The sequence below is a fragment of the Clupea harengus genome, chromosome 11 (genome assembly GCF_900700415.2).
Source record: "Clupea harengus chromosome 11, Ch_v2.0.2, whole genome shotgun sequence".
Taxonomy (NCBI): Eukaryota; Metazoa; Chordata; class Actinopteri; order Clupeiformes; family Clupeidae; genus Clupea; species Clupea harengus.
Window position 1 is genome coordinate 6140470 of NC_045162.1, and position 16679 is coordinate 6157148.

General features: G+C 45.4%; 1 protein-coding gene across 2 annotated transcripts; it reads right to left on the reverse strand.

Annotated features, from left to right (window-relative positions):
* Window positions 1–2372: 2372 nt before the first annotated feature.
* On the reverse strand, window positions 2373–16128 carry nr2f5 (nuclear receptor subfamily 2, group F, member 5). 2 transcript variants are annotated; one of them, XM_031576445.2, is made up of 4 exons: window positions 14917–16128; window positions 7045–7322; window positions 6370–6616; window positions 2373–4202 (listed from the first exon to the last, which is right to left on the reverse strand). In XM_031576445.2, exons 1-4 carry the CDS (start codon window positions 15281–15283, stop codon window positions 3883–3885), a joined length of 1212 nt encoding a protein of 403 aa, XP_031432305.1. In that variant the 5' UTR covers window positions 15284–16128; the 3' UTR covers window positions 2373–3882. The 2 variants fall into 2 exon arrangements, with proteins under 2 accessions (XP_031432305.1, XP_012673474.1); XM_012818020.3 differs by having other exon boundaries at window positions 7045–7325.
* Between the last annotated feature and the right edge of the window lie 551 nt (window positions 16129–16679).

The window sequence follows — 16679 nt, forward strand, 5'->3', positions numbered from 1 at the left end:
CAATATTGATGCATACCTGCCATTGGAAAAAAAAAATTCACATTAATATTGATAGTGTTGCCGTATATTGGACAGGCTCCTTCATAAGGATTTATGGTAGAGATACCAGAGGCATATGATTTTGTGATATGATTGTATATTCCCGCCATCGGGGATGGAGACATTTTGTGGACTTGGTTTGTGATAATATCTGTGCGGGGATAGTTGGGATTTGGTATTCTGGTATTGGGGAGATTTGAAGAGATGATGGAGTAGTGACCTCTCCGAACAGAAGCTGGTGCGAGTGTGAGAAATATCTCAGGGAAAAGGACACTTTGACCTAAGGTGTAGACGGGTGGGACTATTACTGTTCAAATGAAATTACATAAGTTCCCTTGCTTGTGCTCATACACAGCACATCTGAGTATTATGTACAGTACTGCATGGGGAAATGGTACGATATAGAAACAGAAAACTATTGTTTCAGAATTTTGTTCATCACTATTGTCTTTTAAGAGCTATATAGGGTCCAATCTAGATGCCAGCCATTCCTTTCATATGGGAAAATAATCATTTGCTACAGTCACTGAGCAGCGTGAACTCTAATCTTTGTTATGACGTGCCGCCAATAATCCACATCTGCAATCATATTGTTTACATTCCTTCTAATAGGAACATAATCCGACCAAGAGAGAATAAGTTCCACCAGGATACGGCTGGCGAGAAGAGAAGAGAAGAGAAGAGAAGAGAAGAGAAGAGAAGAGAAACGATGTCCTGCTCTGAGGCAGCTGTGCTTTCTGGCTCTCTCTCTCTCTCTCTCTCTCTCTCTCTCTCTCTCTCTCTCTCCATCTCTCTCTCTTTCTCTCTCTCTCTTCTCACTGATGTCGAGCCAGTAAGGGGGGACCTCTTATGGACAAAGAGTGACCTCAATTCAAGTTGACATCTCGTCTATTGATCCGGACACTGCCGGCAGGCAAAGTCCCCAGAGACAGACAGCTTGCCCTTGTGGCTAACATTCATGTTTAAAAACTTAGCCCGCAGCTAGGGCTGAGCTTTTCATCCAACCACTTTGTATAAATTACAGGGCTGAATCACAATGCCCCCCCACCCACCCACCCACCCACCCTCAACACATAACAGGCAGACTCTGGGATGCTCATCCTCAGTCTCTCCACCCCCACTGATAAATTGAAACTGTGTCATAACAGATAGTGGACATGTTAGGACTAAGTGCGGCTGACTAACGTCTGTCAACTGACCATAGAGAGCACCCGCTTGTTTATGTCAGTCTGAGTTGGTGGACATGCAGACAAGTGCCATTGGCTTGACATGACTCAGAACTCATTGAGAGCGTTTTTCTATTAGCCGTCCAAAAAGGCAAGGCCAATTCTTCATTAGCTTACAAGAGACACATTGTCTGCTAAACATGCTGTTAATTGTGCAACACCGAAGTTAGACTTATGGTCAAATAAAAATATTTTTAGTGAATCAACTCTGAAGGTGAAAGATATGCTTTGTCAAATAACTTTGTCATAGTTTTAACCTATTAATAACCACAAAAAAAAAATATCCTAATTATAATATGCTATCATTTACCTGGACCAACCCAATCAAAAATTGTATGTGGCCTGTAAATACATGCACATATCTCCACAAACTAAAACACACACTGGTGTGTGTGCACGTATGTGTGTGTTTTATATTCACAAAAATGACCTAACGCTGGAGACTGGAGGGGTCACAGGGGTTGGGCCGGGAATGACAGCTGTTAAATGAAAGCATAAGTCATTCCCATATTACCCCCTCCATCACCATGGCTGTGGAGATAGGGGCTGGATGGGGGTCCAATGAGACACCAGGGTAGAATAGGGGAAAGGAAAGGGGCTGCATGACATTTCTTACCCCCCCCCCCCTAAAATCCCATCCTGAGAGGGTGAGTTAACATAAAAAGCGTCTGTCGTTTCAAAGACACCAAAGGTTATTAAACTTTCAATTACTTATGAATTCCATTACTGCACAATCCTCATATGTAAAATATGACAAAAGGTCAGACATAGAAGGAAGGAAACCTCGGCTTTGAGGCATACATTCGCCCATTGTGGGGAAAGAAGACAAAATGGGGTAAAATTGGGGTACGCTTTTTCTAGGGTACAAAATGGGGAAGCAAATCCGTCAGAGAAGAAGTGTGTGAATGGATTGGTGGGTGTTTGACTCTTGTATGACTCCTGGATGGTTGTAAGTGGTATCATTTAAACTATTTGACATCGCAGCAGTGTAGAATGTGACAATCAAGTTTGCTCAATGAGTTGCAGCATAAATACTGCTTGAATTATTATCTTCTGATAAACGATTTGGTGTCATGGTAGTAAAGAATCACACAGAAACAATAGAGATAACCGAATGACAGTTTTTATATCATTCATTGATCCATTTTTCAAAACCTAAAATACAGAAAAAAAACATACTCTTATAGAAATATTTTGTGAGTTAATACAACAAAAGGTCCTGATTCTCAAGGTCCCAATGGCTTTTGTATCCAAATGTTGCCTTTGCAAACTGTAGTGCCATGTTTGAATGTGAGACTGTTTTGACATCCGACTCCAATTGATTCTATATGGATAAGAAAATGGTTACAATAGATAATATCTATTCTACACAAGATGCCCTCTCTCTATAGGTCACCTGACATTCTCACTGAGGTTTACTGGTTGGCAATATATATTTGTTCAGATATTTACCTCGAACAGACAACAAGGCATTAACACTCCCAATAAGCACTATTAACATGGTGGCCTTTGTGCTTGACATGGCGACTAAAGTACTATCTAGTTGTGCTGGACTTTTGGTGCTAGCTGAGTAGAGTAGAACAGAGAGAAAGAGAGAGAGAGAGAGAGAAAGAGAGAGAGAGGAGGGTGGGGTTGTCTGGCTGGTTTCAAATATCAAGTGCCTCTTTTCACAGCTTCCAACCTCTTCAGAGACCCAAAAATACAAATAAGGGCAACTCGGAAAACAAACCGAAAGTCTTTTTTTTTGTCACCACTACCACAAAACATTCCAAACAGTTCCTTTGCCGCTTCGGCTTTGGCAATGGCTTTCTTTTTACGTAAATGTGTCCCGAAAGAGTCTTGTTTGTCTCTCTGCCTCCACTTGGACACAATAGGAGATTCGAACCCCCCGAACACACACACTCACACACACACACACACACACACACACACACACACACACACACACACACACACACACACCAACCCAACCCCCCCCACACCTCCCCACTCCAACCTCAGCTGCTGTGATCACACTGCTTGCTCTGGCTGCCAGAGTGCACCACACATATGGACACAATCTTGAGTTTCAGTTAAAAAAAAAATAATAGCTGAGCATTTTTCTGAAGGCCCCCAAACAGACAATGAGATTATTCTCTCTGAATGTCCTGGTTTTACAAAAAAAAAAAGAGAAAAAAAAGAGTTTTGGCATTGGTACTTTTAATGGCTTCTGGTTCATTCGCAAAAAAAATCAGGAATCAGGCCTCCTCAAGTCAGCTCAAAGCCGTTCGGTCAGGTCCTCTGAAATCTGTCTCCACTCATGTGGGGACCGGCATTGAGCGTCTATTTATAAAAACAACACAAGTAATGAGAGTCTGATGGACTTCAGTGAAGGATGGGGGTCCATTCCCCCCCGGCGGGCGACAGCAGAAAATCAGTTGAGTCGCCCCGGCTTGCATCAGAATAGCGAGTGAGTGCTGATGATGGTGGATGAGAGTGCTCACCGCCGTGGTGGGCCCAAAGGGGTCTCAAAACTGTTTGTCACTCATGTCAGTCCTCGCAACGTGAGGCCAGGGCCAGGAGGGGGCAGTCAGGAGGCCAGGCACAGAATCCCCCCCCACCCCCCACAGGGGCCAGCTCAAGGCCCATTCTCATTGTAATGCAGGGAGATGGGGCGGTCACGCTGGACGGCAGGCATGTAGGGCCAGTTGTAGCTGGAGCCGGACAAGAGCATGTCCCGCAGGAGGGTCTCGATGGGCGTCTTGCCCACCAGGCGCACGAAGAAGAGCTGCTCGATGACCGGCGACGAGACGATGCGCAGCGAGGGCAGCCGCAGCAGCAGGCGGCCGAAGCGGTTGGGCTGGCTCGGGTACTGGTTGCGCACGTACTCCTCCAGCGCGCACTGGGACTTCTCCTGGATGCTCTCCACGTGGGCCACGTCAGATAGACCCATGGCATCTGAGAGAGAGAGAGAGAGTGAGAGAGAGTGAGAGAGAGAGAAAAAAAGAATGAGACAGAGAGAGAGAGAATGCGAGAGAATGCGAGAGAACAACAAAAGAAGAGAGAGGGGATGGATTTGTGTTACTAGACAAGTAAAGCGTAAACAAGCATATGGCACACAAGGGCACAGAGAGAGAGGAGCTGCAGTTGGATCCAGGCTACAGACACTGACCCAGATTATCCTCAGCTCTTTATCCGTCCACTTTTGAGCAACTAGACGCTGGGACAGTTTGACATTTCACCCATTTGTCTCTTTTCTGTCAAAAACATGTCACGGCCTTTGGTATAGTTTCATAAGGCAAGTTTCATAAATGCAGGAAGTCGCCACATAGTCCCCTCTTCATATTCACTGCACTTTCACCCGCATGACAACTTTCCACTTTCACACCCGCTTCTGCACAGAAAGGGAAGTTTCTTAAAGACTCCTTTTTAAAAAAATAAATGACCCTCTTCTCTTTTTTCAACTTTTTTTTTGTGTTGCCCATTTATTAGTGCTCTGGGCATAAATGTCATCCTGCTGAGCTTCGGTTTGTCCGCAACAAAAGATTAATTGCTTCAAGTTTCTATGGTGATTACGAACCCCCTGTGCGAGTCATAACTGTCATAAGCGTCTGCCTCCGTCAGAAACCCCGCAGATAAAGACATCAGTGGCCCTCCACCATCTTGGATGAATGGGCATCAAATCAGACACCTCAACAACAATGCCCTCGCTGACAGGGCTTGCGTGCCTCCACCACACCTAACATGGGGCTCGGGTGCTTTGTCGACTTGGACCCCCTTTGTGTCTTGCTGTATAGACAGACAGACAGACAGACAGACAGACAGACAGACAGACAGACGCGTGGGGAGGGAGGTACTGTTAAGGGGTGTGTGTGTGTGTGTGTGTGTGTGTGTGGTGTGGGGGGAGGGGGAGATTTGGTGACATTTGATGTCCGCTCGTTGATCCAGGGTGATGGGTTGGGGGTACAGCCGCCTTTGGGGTGGAGGTTAGGGGGCACTAGAGTTTGTCTGGCCCTGTTAGCTCATGCTGGCAGGTCGTGGCAGGGGGGCAGGGAGGGGGGGGCGCTCTGGCTGGAATTGGAGGACAGATCACAGTGATGCCCTGGGCTACAGAGGTTATGTAGGTCAGGGCCAGGCTGTGGCAAATCCCTCTCGCTATAACTCGGCATGCATAATTCAGTCATGTTGGTGGGGGCGCAAGGGGTTGAGGGAACGGAGGTGGGAGGTGGGAGATGGGGGCGGCGTGGGGGTGGGGGTGGGGGTGGGGTGGTGGTGGGGCTGCCTGGGCTGGTTTCAATAATAGATGGAAGCGTGAAGAAGCGAGTGATGGAAAAATAAGGGGGAAAAAAAAGAAGCAGTGGAAGGAAAAGATGCAGCCATCCATTTGGAAGAGAGCAGCCCTGAGCTAGGTGATGAAAAAATGGTTCTGACAACCTGAACCTGAGCTGTGAGTAAGAGAGAGCCCCCTCGTCTGAGAATGAAAACAACCTCTGAGTCAAGGCCCCTGACTCCTTCTCAACACAGACCTGTCCCGTGTGGCGTGACTGCAGTGGTTGTTCATTCACTTTTAAAATAAACATAATCCTGCAAGTCATGGAGTGTGCTGCATAAAAATGAATGAGAAAGTGCAACCCGGAAGGGTCACCATTCACACCATTCACACATTAGAGCGCAGACACTTAAACAACGCATTAATGCTATGCTAGCCACAGATGTACACTGTCAGTGCACATATACTGAAATGGAACAGGTCCTTCTAGATGTGATTGTCAACCTGTCAAGCACTGTGGTTGTGCCACTGTAGCTATCACAGACATGGATTTGCAGGGCAAACTCTTCTAACTTCTTCTGGATTTGACGTTAGGGCAAACCCTGCAAGCTTTTTTTCTAGCCAACGGTGCAAGATGCACAGTGCTGTCAGCGTCACCTGAAACAACACATAAGCTACGCTAACAACCCAATGCTACGCTAACAACCCAACCACCCTAGCACTGAGACAACCCGGGAGGGCAGCTGACTCTGGATCCAGACGGATCCGGTTCTGGTGTGAATACATCTGAGCCACTCCGGATCTGATCCAGTGTGTGTAAAAACTGCTAGCGGACAAGACTTCAGTGACACCTACCGGAGGTGAAGAGCACGATGGACTTGAGGCAGGAGTACTCGGCCGTGTCGACCTGCAGGGCCTTCAGTTTCTCCACCTGCTCCTGAAAGACACGGATGTGGTCCATGAAGGCCACCACGCGCTCGGCGGACATCGGGGAGGCGTGCAGGCCCGCTGCGGCCAGGAGGGGTGCCACGTGCAGGGGCATGGAGCACTGAGCAGCATTCAGCACAAACAGCTCACTCCACGACATGCGCAACAATGCCACCTAGGGATAGGGAGTACACACACAAATGGTCATGGTTATGTTTCGTCACAATTATTATAGTTGTTGTTATTATTATTATCTTTAACAATTACAGTGCCAAAGAACTGTAGTATCGAAATACTTTGCCACAGTACATGTTCCGCAAGTTAAACCTCTAATCAGTGTTTGCATTAATCTCAACGAGACCAGGCCATGTGTAGACAGGATTATCTTTTTCCTGATTACATAATTTTGCTCATTCTCAAACTCAAGATAGGTAACACAAAATCCTGAACTAACTTCAAATTAAATTGAATATCTGCTCCTCCAAAACATCAGCAATGTGGCCATATCAAATTCATCTTCCCCATGCAGTACACACGGCCCTGATCTGTGCAGCATAATGCTGCTGGAACTGGGAATGCACCTCAACGGAGTACCAGACTCACCTGGTCCATGAGCTGCAGGTCGGGGAAAAAGGGGATGTTCTTGGCCCACTCCACAGCGCTGAAGAGTAGCCGGGCGGCCAGCTCACAGATGTTCTCAATGCCCATGAGGTTGTTGGACTGCATACACTGGGCCCCGTACCGGGACGTGGGGTAGGGCTCAGCCCTGAGAAGCAGGGAGATGAAGCCTGACAGGTAGGGCTGTCCGTTGTAAGGGTCGCTGCCATTGGTCAGGTACTGTCCGGGACTGGTCTGTGAGTTGGACATACGACCTCTCTGGACTGCTGTGATGATGTGAGAGAGAAGAATGAAAGAAAAGAAAAAAGGATAGAATTAGTTTGAGGTCAACATTTAACATTTCCGAAGTGTTTAATAAACATGTTATTACATATATGTTTTTTTATTAATCATATTCAAATAGCTTCAATTCATTTAAATCTTGAATCATATAGGTGACCTACAGACCATGATATTTTACTGAAGGTCTGTTCAAGTGGAACAGCATTTTTTCAGCACCAAGAACAGCAAATAGACCTGAGCATTACTGGTGACAGACACACTATTGACAAAGGCGTATGTCTTCCCTCACTGCAGTGTTAATACAATCACAGCTAAAAGCTCAAGTGAAGGTGGCACCAGGTGTCAAAAGACAAGGAGAAATGTTCAATGTCGCAACAGCCCTGCGCCTTCACTCGCTCCATTCCAGGGCATTTATGAAATCCATCTCCCCAGAAACAGAGACTGAACAAGTGAATGAGACAGAAAGACAAGAGAGACGGTGAGAGAAGGACAGAGAGAGGGGGAGGGAGGGAGGGAGGGAGGGAGAGGAGAGAGAGCGAACATGCGTGGCTGTGTGTGTGTGTGTGTGTGTGTGTGTGTGTCTGCAGTGAGTGATGGCAAGGCGAGGCATGCTAAAGCGGGATTGCTCTTCACACCTCCCTCCAGCAAATGGCTCAGCCGGGGGCCACAGGGGCAAACAGAGGCCAGCGCCCGCTACGATGCGGTGGCTCAAAGCCCATTTGGAAAACACCTGTTACACCATCCTGCTGTCTGCCTAATAACTCCATCTACAGTTACACTGAGACGGGGAGAAAGACAGAGAGAGCACGAGAGAGGAAGAGAGAGAGGGGAGGGGGAAGGAGCGTGTGTGTGGGAGAGAGAGAGAGAGAGAGAGAGAGAGGGTGTGAGACAAAGTGAGAAAGGGAAAGAACAGAAAAGAGTGGCGGAGAAAGAGAGAGAGACAGAGGGTAAGACAGAGAGATAGTAAAACAAGGAGAGAGAGGGGAAGGGAGAGAGATAGAGGAACAGAGAGAGAGTGGAGGAGGAGAGAGAGAGAGAGAGGGGGGGGGGGGAGGGAGAGAGATAGAGGAGGGAGGGGGGGGGGGGGGGCGTAAATACATTTGGGATGGAAAATGTTTTTCAACCAAGCGTCTCTTCACCTCAAAATAGAACAGTTGTGTCAATGGAGGTACGTCAGAGAGGCCTCAACCTTATCGCTGCATCATAGCTCCCGACCCGACTCCATAACAGATAATACTGCTTATATAATGGCGATAATACAGTTTATTTGGGCGGATAAGAGAATATTTTTAAACCCTCCTTACAGACTAAAAATAGGCTGATCTATCTGTGTCATCACTGTCATCCCTAGGGAGTAAACTTTACCCTTTACTTGTGTGTGTGGGGAAAGACAGATGACCAAAAGAACAGAACATAGAGGTCAAAGTGAGAGATAGAGACAGAAAGACAGATAGAGAGATAGAGAGATAGATAGATAGATAGATGGATATTGGAGGCAGAGACATTGAAGGCAGTGTGGGGTTCAGCTGCAACATTAGGATGAATGCCACTATGTGCTCCCTCAATATCTCCACCTCAATACTCTGCATGCTGTTACCAAGGTTCTCCCTCTCTCTCTCCCTCTCTCTCTCTCTCTCTTTTCCTTCATGTCTCTCACTCCTTCTCTCCGTCTGCCTGGTCAGCTGGAGGCCAGGTTCTTAGCAGTCGATCAAACCACAGGCATTAGTGGAAGTGACAGGTACCCAAACGCTCCTGCCCAGAAATGCAAAGCGCAGGTCTGACCTGAGCACTCCCAGTGGGACGACGGAGAGAGAGAGAGAGCTAGACCAGAGACGCAGCGACAAACAGAGTGTCAGTGCTTTTAGCACAGCCCCCGCCGACGCCGACGCCACAGCAAAACTCACAAAGCAAAAACCGGACTTCACGAACGGCAACACGCTTCAGCAAACACCCTCGCTGTGGTGCAGAGAGAGACAGAGAGATAGAGAGAGAGAGAGAGAGAGAGAGAGAGAGAGAGAGAGAGAAGGAGACGTGTCCTGATTTAACCTTTTCTCTCACAGCTATGTGGTTATAGCGACCAAATACAAGGGGAGAGGACAACAAGGTCAAGCGCTTATGTAATGGGAATCAACTTAACAAAATCTCTGTAATCAAAGGGATTCCCTGTGCAGACATTAATGTCACTACCCGGCGACAGTAAATTAATTTAGTAAATTAAATCGTCAGGCAGAATCTGACCCCTGCCCAGTGTGTGTGTGTGTGTGTGTGTGTGTGTGTGTGTGTGTGTGTATATATGTGAGTTCCAGTGTGGCGTAACACGCAAGGAAAGCAAAGGGCGGTATAAAGAAAGTCACAAAAGAAACACTTCAAAAACACCTCCAATAACTTTAACATCTCATGTCGGTGCATATAAGAGGTGGTGAAGAGTGGGTCTACACGTGAGCGTGGAAAGGAAAGACAAATAGAGTGAGGAAGTGAGTGTGTGTGAGAAAGTGTGTGTGAGCGAGGGGGAAAGATTGCGTGAGGAGGCTCAGGCACATTAGCTGGTACAGACCTTTTTATTATCCCCAGCTACAAGCTACAGCAGCTGCAATAGAGCCTGGATGAATTAATAAGAGAGACGTGAGCGCTGTCCTGGGTAAGAGAGAGAGCATCTTTACTGAGGGCATGAAGAGAGGCACTGTAGCAGAACTTTCCAAAATCTTTCCATTTTGGGGGTATTTCTTTGGGGGGGGAGAGCATAGGGGGATGAGACCTGGCCTACTTTTTGGAGTGTGTGAAGTGGAAGTGCTTCAGTGGGAAAGCCAACAGTGGAAGGAAGTGGCCATAACTAGAAATATGACAAATGTACAGTTCTGGAAATTATGTTACAGGAACTGACTCTGCTGTTTACCTCTGAGTCAGCTCACTCAGTTCCATTACGTACAGCCATTATATGCAAACCACAATCCAACCCAAAGCTTTCAGCCTGTTGTTGGAGATGAGAGAGAGACACAGTAAATGCGAGAGGGCCTATACTCCCAGGCGAACTACAAATAACGTGTCTGAGGCTGATATTTACACTTACTCCGAGGGGCCTGTCATGTTTGGACTCAGCCCCTGAAGCCTGTGTATTATTAATGTTTCCCTTCCTTTGACCTATATTTCACACGTCACTGGATGGATATACATTGTAGGTTGTAACCTAAAGGAAAAAGTGCAGTGCGGTGAGCATCCCCCAAAACCAGCCCATGGAGAAGCGGGTGACCTTTTGTTACACCAGCAAACAAACCATGATGAGCACAGCATTAAGACTCGGGTTTGCAAGCAATTACACGGCACTTTGGTTCATGACCTCAACACTTTAACCCAAATATGATCACTCTAGTCTGTATCACTTCGCCCTCTCGTTCTCTGTCTACATTTATGGCCAAAGTATGTGTGTGGGTGTGTGAGTGTGAGTGTGTACATGTGTGTAAGTATGTGTGTGTGTGTGTGTGTGTGTGTGTGTGTGTGTGTGTGTGTGTGTGTGTGTGTGTGTGTGTGTGTGTGTGTGTGTGTGTGTGTGTGTGTGTGTGAGAAAGAGAGAGAGTGTGTAAAAATGCCAAACTCCTCATGGAGTCTATATTGAGCTTTTTTGCTCTGACAAAGGTCAGAGGAGTGCATGCAGAACATTCCAGTAGGGGATGGCTGCTTGCAGAAGCCTGTGGACCTGTCACCCAAACAGTCACACACACTGGCTGCTGCTCTCTGCTCTCTCCCTAAGAAGTGCCCTTTGTCAGCCAGGAATGTCAGCGGTGTCAAGGGTGACGTGGGTGACATGGGTGACGTAGGCGTAGAAACAGGTAAGGCAGTCCCACTGGCGCAACAGGGAGAACTAAGCTTGTCAACGTGGCGAAAAAAAGGGGCAAACAAAACATCTTCAGTCCGTGCTCGAGTCCCTTGTAAAGAGCTCCTTACTCAACGCTGAAACACTCAAACTCTAAGATATTGTTTTTTTCCCTCTCAGTAGAGGGCTAGTGTGGAAATGGCCATCCTGAAGCTCACAACAAAAGAGAGCTTAAAACATGAAACTCAAGAGCATCAGGAAATCAAGGCATAATTTGTCCTCATTCATATCCCAGAGCACGTGGCTATTGTGTGGGTGTAGTGCGTGGGATTTTGGAACACATGAGAGTGCAAAGAACAAATTGCCTTTGAGTTAGCTGAAATCAAATGTGCCCATATTCCCTCTTTCTCTCTCTCTCTCTCTCTCTCTCTCTCTCTCTTTCCCGTTCTCTCTCTCTCTCGCTCTCTTACCATTGTAACCAACAAAAAGGACACCTTCATACATTTTAGGATGTTTCCCACTTCAAATATCTGGGGCATCTGAGAATGGATTATAGACGGCGGCGTAGGTCAGGTTTAAAAAGGCAATTTAAGGTAATTTGCCTTCTGGTTGCCATTGTGGGAAAGTCTCTAGAGCTGCCCTGACGTTTAACATTGATCTGTTCAGCTCTGGGTTTTTTTCCACAGAAATAACTGTCCCCATTATCTCTTAGGTCAGAGCAATGATTGTGCCATAATGAAAGTAGTTATTCTCACTGATTTTCCCCAGTGAAACCATTTCGGTGAGAGTAAACAAAAACATTTTGTTTGGAGACGTGTGTCATAATGGCACAAAGTGTGTAAAGTGTGTAAAAAGCAGCCAGATGGATTTCTATAAATACATGATATGACTGAATCAAACAAAATGGCATTGATCATGAAGTGCAGCAGTAACAACCTTCCATATAATTGAACAAGGCTATGAGAAAAGTGCCATGGGAAGTTTTGTGAGACAAAAATGTTGTCAGACAGCATAGGACACACAAGGTGCATTTTTGTACAATTACATCTCTAGTGTCGATGGCCATGTTGAAAAGTCCATGGTGTGCACATGAGACATCTACTCAGGCAGGCTAAAAGGCAGCAGGCAGGCTTGCTTGGAAACCTATTACAAGTGGTCAAGTATGGCCTACCTACAAGACTAGTTCACTAGTATGGTGTTCAGACCATAAGATGGTTATACTTTAAAGGTTTGAATGTGACAGAGTCTTATATTGTATTAATGGCTTAGTCATAAGGGACTTTAGCATTCGAGCATACACGACTGGCAGGAGAACACCTGAAACTGCACGAAACGCAATGCATAACACACTGGGCCTCTTGATCTGGTTATTGTCAGGCGACCCCATTGCATAATTCAGGGAAAGTCATAAGTTATGTATGATCTCAAGAGAAGACCGGGAGGAAGCCCGCGTGTGTGTGTGATCCTCCAGTACCGTTGTTACCGAATACTCATACCTCACTGAAATGTCTCAAACTGAAGATATGAACGGAAAGCATTGACTGTGTTTTTATTTAATTGCAATTTTGTAATGCCATTACACATGACTATTTATCATTGTCCACGTGCTTGACAGCAAAAAATCAACAATCTTTAAGCATTTGTAAAGCAACTATTATTTTATAATTTTACAGTCAAAAACATTAAATGTGTTGTTTACCGCAAAATAATGTAACACGAAGGCGTATGCCTATTCATGGTATTTGACATTTATATACAACATAACCATTGCAGGCTTCTACAACTACGAATCCAGCTAGAAAAAGAATAGTCCGATGTTTGTCAAAAATAAATATGGAATGGCAACTATTTATTCCAAATACGTCTCAGCCATTGCTGTCGCGTCTTTGTGTCACAAATATTTGGTAGAGAAGAAACAAAGGGCTCAACTAATGGCTAACTTTTTTCTCCGCTTTGTTAAGCCCTTAGGCCTTCCTTGCTCTCCGCCGAATTTGACGGGTTATCAATTCATGAACACAACTCGTTTAGACTGCTGTGATGTACTGGTATAATCCACAATGCAGCATAATTAAATGTAATTAATGTCATGAAACACGAGGTAAGAGTTTACGTTACAGATTACAGAGTATGGCTCCCTGGTGGATCACTTGAATAGTGGCAAAGCGGTTTTGTATTCCATTTCCAAATAATAGAGCAAGGTAGGGTATACTGAATTAATTTGTGTAGACAGATATTTGTCCTTAAATGCACTGTAGGCAACTAGTTGTACAGAGACAAAAAAATCTTGACAAAAAGTAGAGAAGCAACTTTCTCCTCATTGTAGGCAGTCACAACAAAGATTAAAGCTCATTAGCTTTCGGTACTGAACAACCGCAAAAAATAATCGTGAAACCACCACCGAGAGATAGCGATGCACAATAAAGCTGTGTGGTCACATATAGGCCACTGAATCTGAGTGAAACTCCCAAGTCCGCGGTTTTGTAGATAAAAGGTCAACAGACTGTAGTGCGTCAGGCGATCTCCTCGGGTTCAATCAGTCAGAAAGAAGCATGACTGGGTGAATTTGCCCTGGAGCCCTTTTCATAAACGATGTGGATTGTGTGTGCACTTTAGAGAGTCCAGTGCATAAAATGTGCAAAAGTGCAACAAAAATATCTTGAGTTTGTACGAGACTAATAAAAGGCCTTCATTCACAACTCTAAGGTTGGCGTATTTTATGTATGGCGCGGTGCTTTATGAATAGGTTAACCTCTAAAAACGAGAAACATTTCACGCTCACTTCACAATTCACCAGATGCGGTTGTACCGAAAAGACACTGAAACAATCCAGTCCAGAACAACAACAGTAGCGTTTTTAACTAGAGACGCATGATCCTCAACACCTAATTCCCTCTATAGCCAAACATCATTAGGCTGGTTAAATAGACGTCGTCGGGAGAAAGCAAGATGAAACGGAGGCAGATATGTTCAGTTACAATTACCATCAAAACAAATCACGAAAAAATATGACAATCATAAACCGCAAAAAATGTTCAAATGTCGAAATAACATGATTCGGCAAACGCGTGCAAGATTTCGTGTATCCTGTGTATTTCAGTGATCAATTATCACAGGGCATACAAAACGACAAAAAAACTATCAACGCACAAACTAAGGCCTGCATTCGGATGATCTGGTGCGTCCTCGCTTCGCGTGTTGTAATGAACACAAACCGTGTGATTGGTCATGACGCGCCTGAGTAGGAACTGACTGATTAAAAGTGAAACTTTATGCACCGCATGCTCTGCATCACTGTTCCTCTTTGCACTAATTGACCCGTTCTTAATTATGAACAATACCGTAAATGTATTGGGGGCTTTTGCTAGCGGCTAGGGTGTCGGGGAGCAAACCCCATAATTAATAGGTAGACAAAGGGGGCCATCACCCAAAAAGTGCAAAATAACAGCATACCTGCGGACTGGATAACGCAAATAACGTTAGCAAATGAAAAATGCACAAAAAAATAGCTGTACTCTGCATCGCTAGTTGTCTGTACAGTGCTACCAGTAAACTTGAAGAAACATCTCAGTGCTGCCTTGTTGACTATTACTAGAACAACTTCGCGTACAAGTGGCCAATCTTGTGGACGTACACAGTTATTATGATTTTATCGGTCTGACCTATATGCCCAGCTATTCAGTCAGGACTTCGACTATTTCACAGTACTTTAATGTTTGTGCATGGTGCTCTGCTATATCCTAAAACTCAGATTCAGTGCAGCAGCTTACCTTCTCTCCTCATGCCGACTTTCAAGCACTTCTTCAGGCGGCAGTACTGGCACTGATTTCGGTGATGTTGGTCGATAGGACAATCACGGTTTCCCCGACAGGTGTACGTCAGGTTCCTTCGCACTGAGCGCTTGAAGAAGCTCTTGCAACCCTCGCATGTGAACTGGCCATAATGTTTACCACTGGACTTGTCTCCACACACCATGCAGTCCACGTTGGGAATTTTGTCCCCAGAAAGTGCATCGTTGCCCGGGGTGGAACCAGCAGGCGTTCCCGGCGTTCCACCGGGCTCTTGACTGCAAATCTGGAGTTGAGACCCGGGATCGGCCGAAATGTTCTCTTGCCACTGGTTTACTACCATTGCCATGCTATCCTACAACACTTTGGTTAAACAGCAGATATATTCTGACTCCGTTGCGCGGGGAGGAGATAGGGATCCGTCCTGACGTCTTGGGAAAACAAGATGAGCTGAGAGGCGCTTCCCACTTCCTACAGAGTTGGAAAAAATGTCTAGTTGCCTATAATCGCAAACGACTACACGAGTGTCCTCGAAAGCCTGATGCTCTTTAGCTGTATAGTTTAGAAAGACTCGAGGCTATTAAAGTTCAAAAAGCAAGCGCGATAGCAACATGGTCATAGATGTCCTGCCAGACGGCTAGGCTATTCCTTTCCGTGCGGAAATCCCCCCAAACACGCAAAAGTTATAACACAGACGGCGAATAACGGAGGGAACCCACTGTACGGAGAGCCGGTCCGTCACGAGTAGGTCATAGTGAGTCATTTACTGAAAATGCACTTTTCCACTTGTCTCAGATCTTCAGTCTGACAACGATCCTCTTGAACTTTGAAATTTTCGGTCAGTCTTCTACCAATAAAAGACTGTGTTTAGCCAAATGGATACCACTGGAAAATAAACTGCAAATAAATTCACAATCTACGTGTCTTGTTTGTTAATGTTAAGACAGGGCTAAACACAGAACAGAATTACTCGTGAAATCAAATTCACATGAGGTCTTCTCAGTAAGCTGCAAAGTCCAGCGACAGAAATCTTGAGCCCCGTACGTATGAGAAGCATCCATAAACCACAAAACACCAGACGTATGCCAAAGGCAGTGGGGTTTCGGAGCAGAAATCTTTGCCGGTTACAACGTAGTTCGCCCGCCAGCAGTCGTTCCCATCCCTGAGAATCGTAGTTCAGAAATTGGTGAAAGTGACACTAAAGAGCCGCGCTCGTAGTAGTCCCTCCAACCGCTTTCCATATAAGGCTATTACTACCATATTAGGAAAAGTCACCTTCCCTTTACTTCAGCGCTAACATGAAGTGACCATTCTAATTGGCCAGTAGAGGCAGAGGAAGGAACCGTGTGTCCAATTGGATTGAAGATTCAGTGGTTGAATATTCTTGAGTTTTAAAATCTTGTTTAGCACTAATAATGTACATCTTCGTTACAAAAACGCTGACCCAGGCGTTTGCCGCAAATTACGAGTTGTGTAGCATTATGAACTGCTTAAATAGGCTACTTGGAAATATGTGCATAAGAGACATGAAAGAGACTGGGCAAGAAAGGTCAACAAAATATAACTCTGACAAGTGAGGTCAAACGCCCGACTTCTTTAAATTAAATCTGAGCTATTCACACTGAGAAATTCCCGCAAATTGGAGATAGATATATCGTTTGTAGATAGCCTAACACTTAATTGTAGAGCATTATTGACTCATTAATAAATTGTATTACTTTAACTATAGCGACTAGAATAATTTG

Coding starts and splice junctions, on each gene's coding strand:
- nr2f5 (XM_012818020.3), bottom strand. CDS start 15,283: ATGGCAATGGTAGTAAACCAGTGGCAAGAGAACATTTCGGCCGATCCC. Junction 7,326..14,916: donor AGTCGGCATGAGGAGAGAAG/GTAAGCTGCTGC, acceptor ACATCATCACAG/CAGTCCAGAGAGGTCGTATG. Junction 4,203..6,369: donor CATCGTGCTCTTCACCTCCG/GTAGGTGTCACT, acceptor TCTCTCTCTCAG/ATGCCATGGGTCTATCTGAC.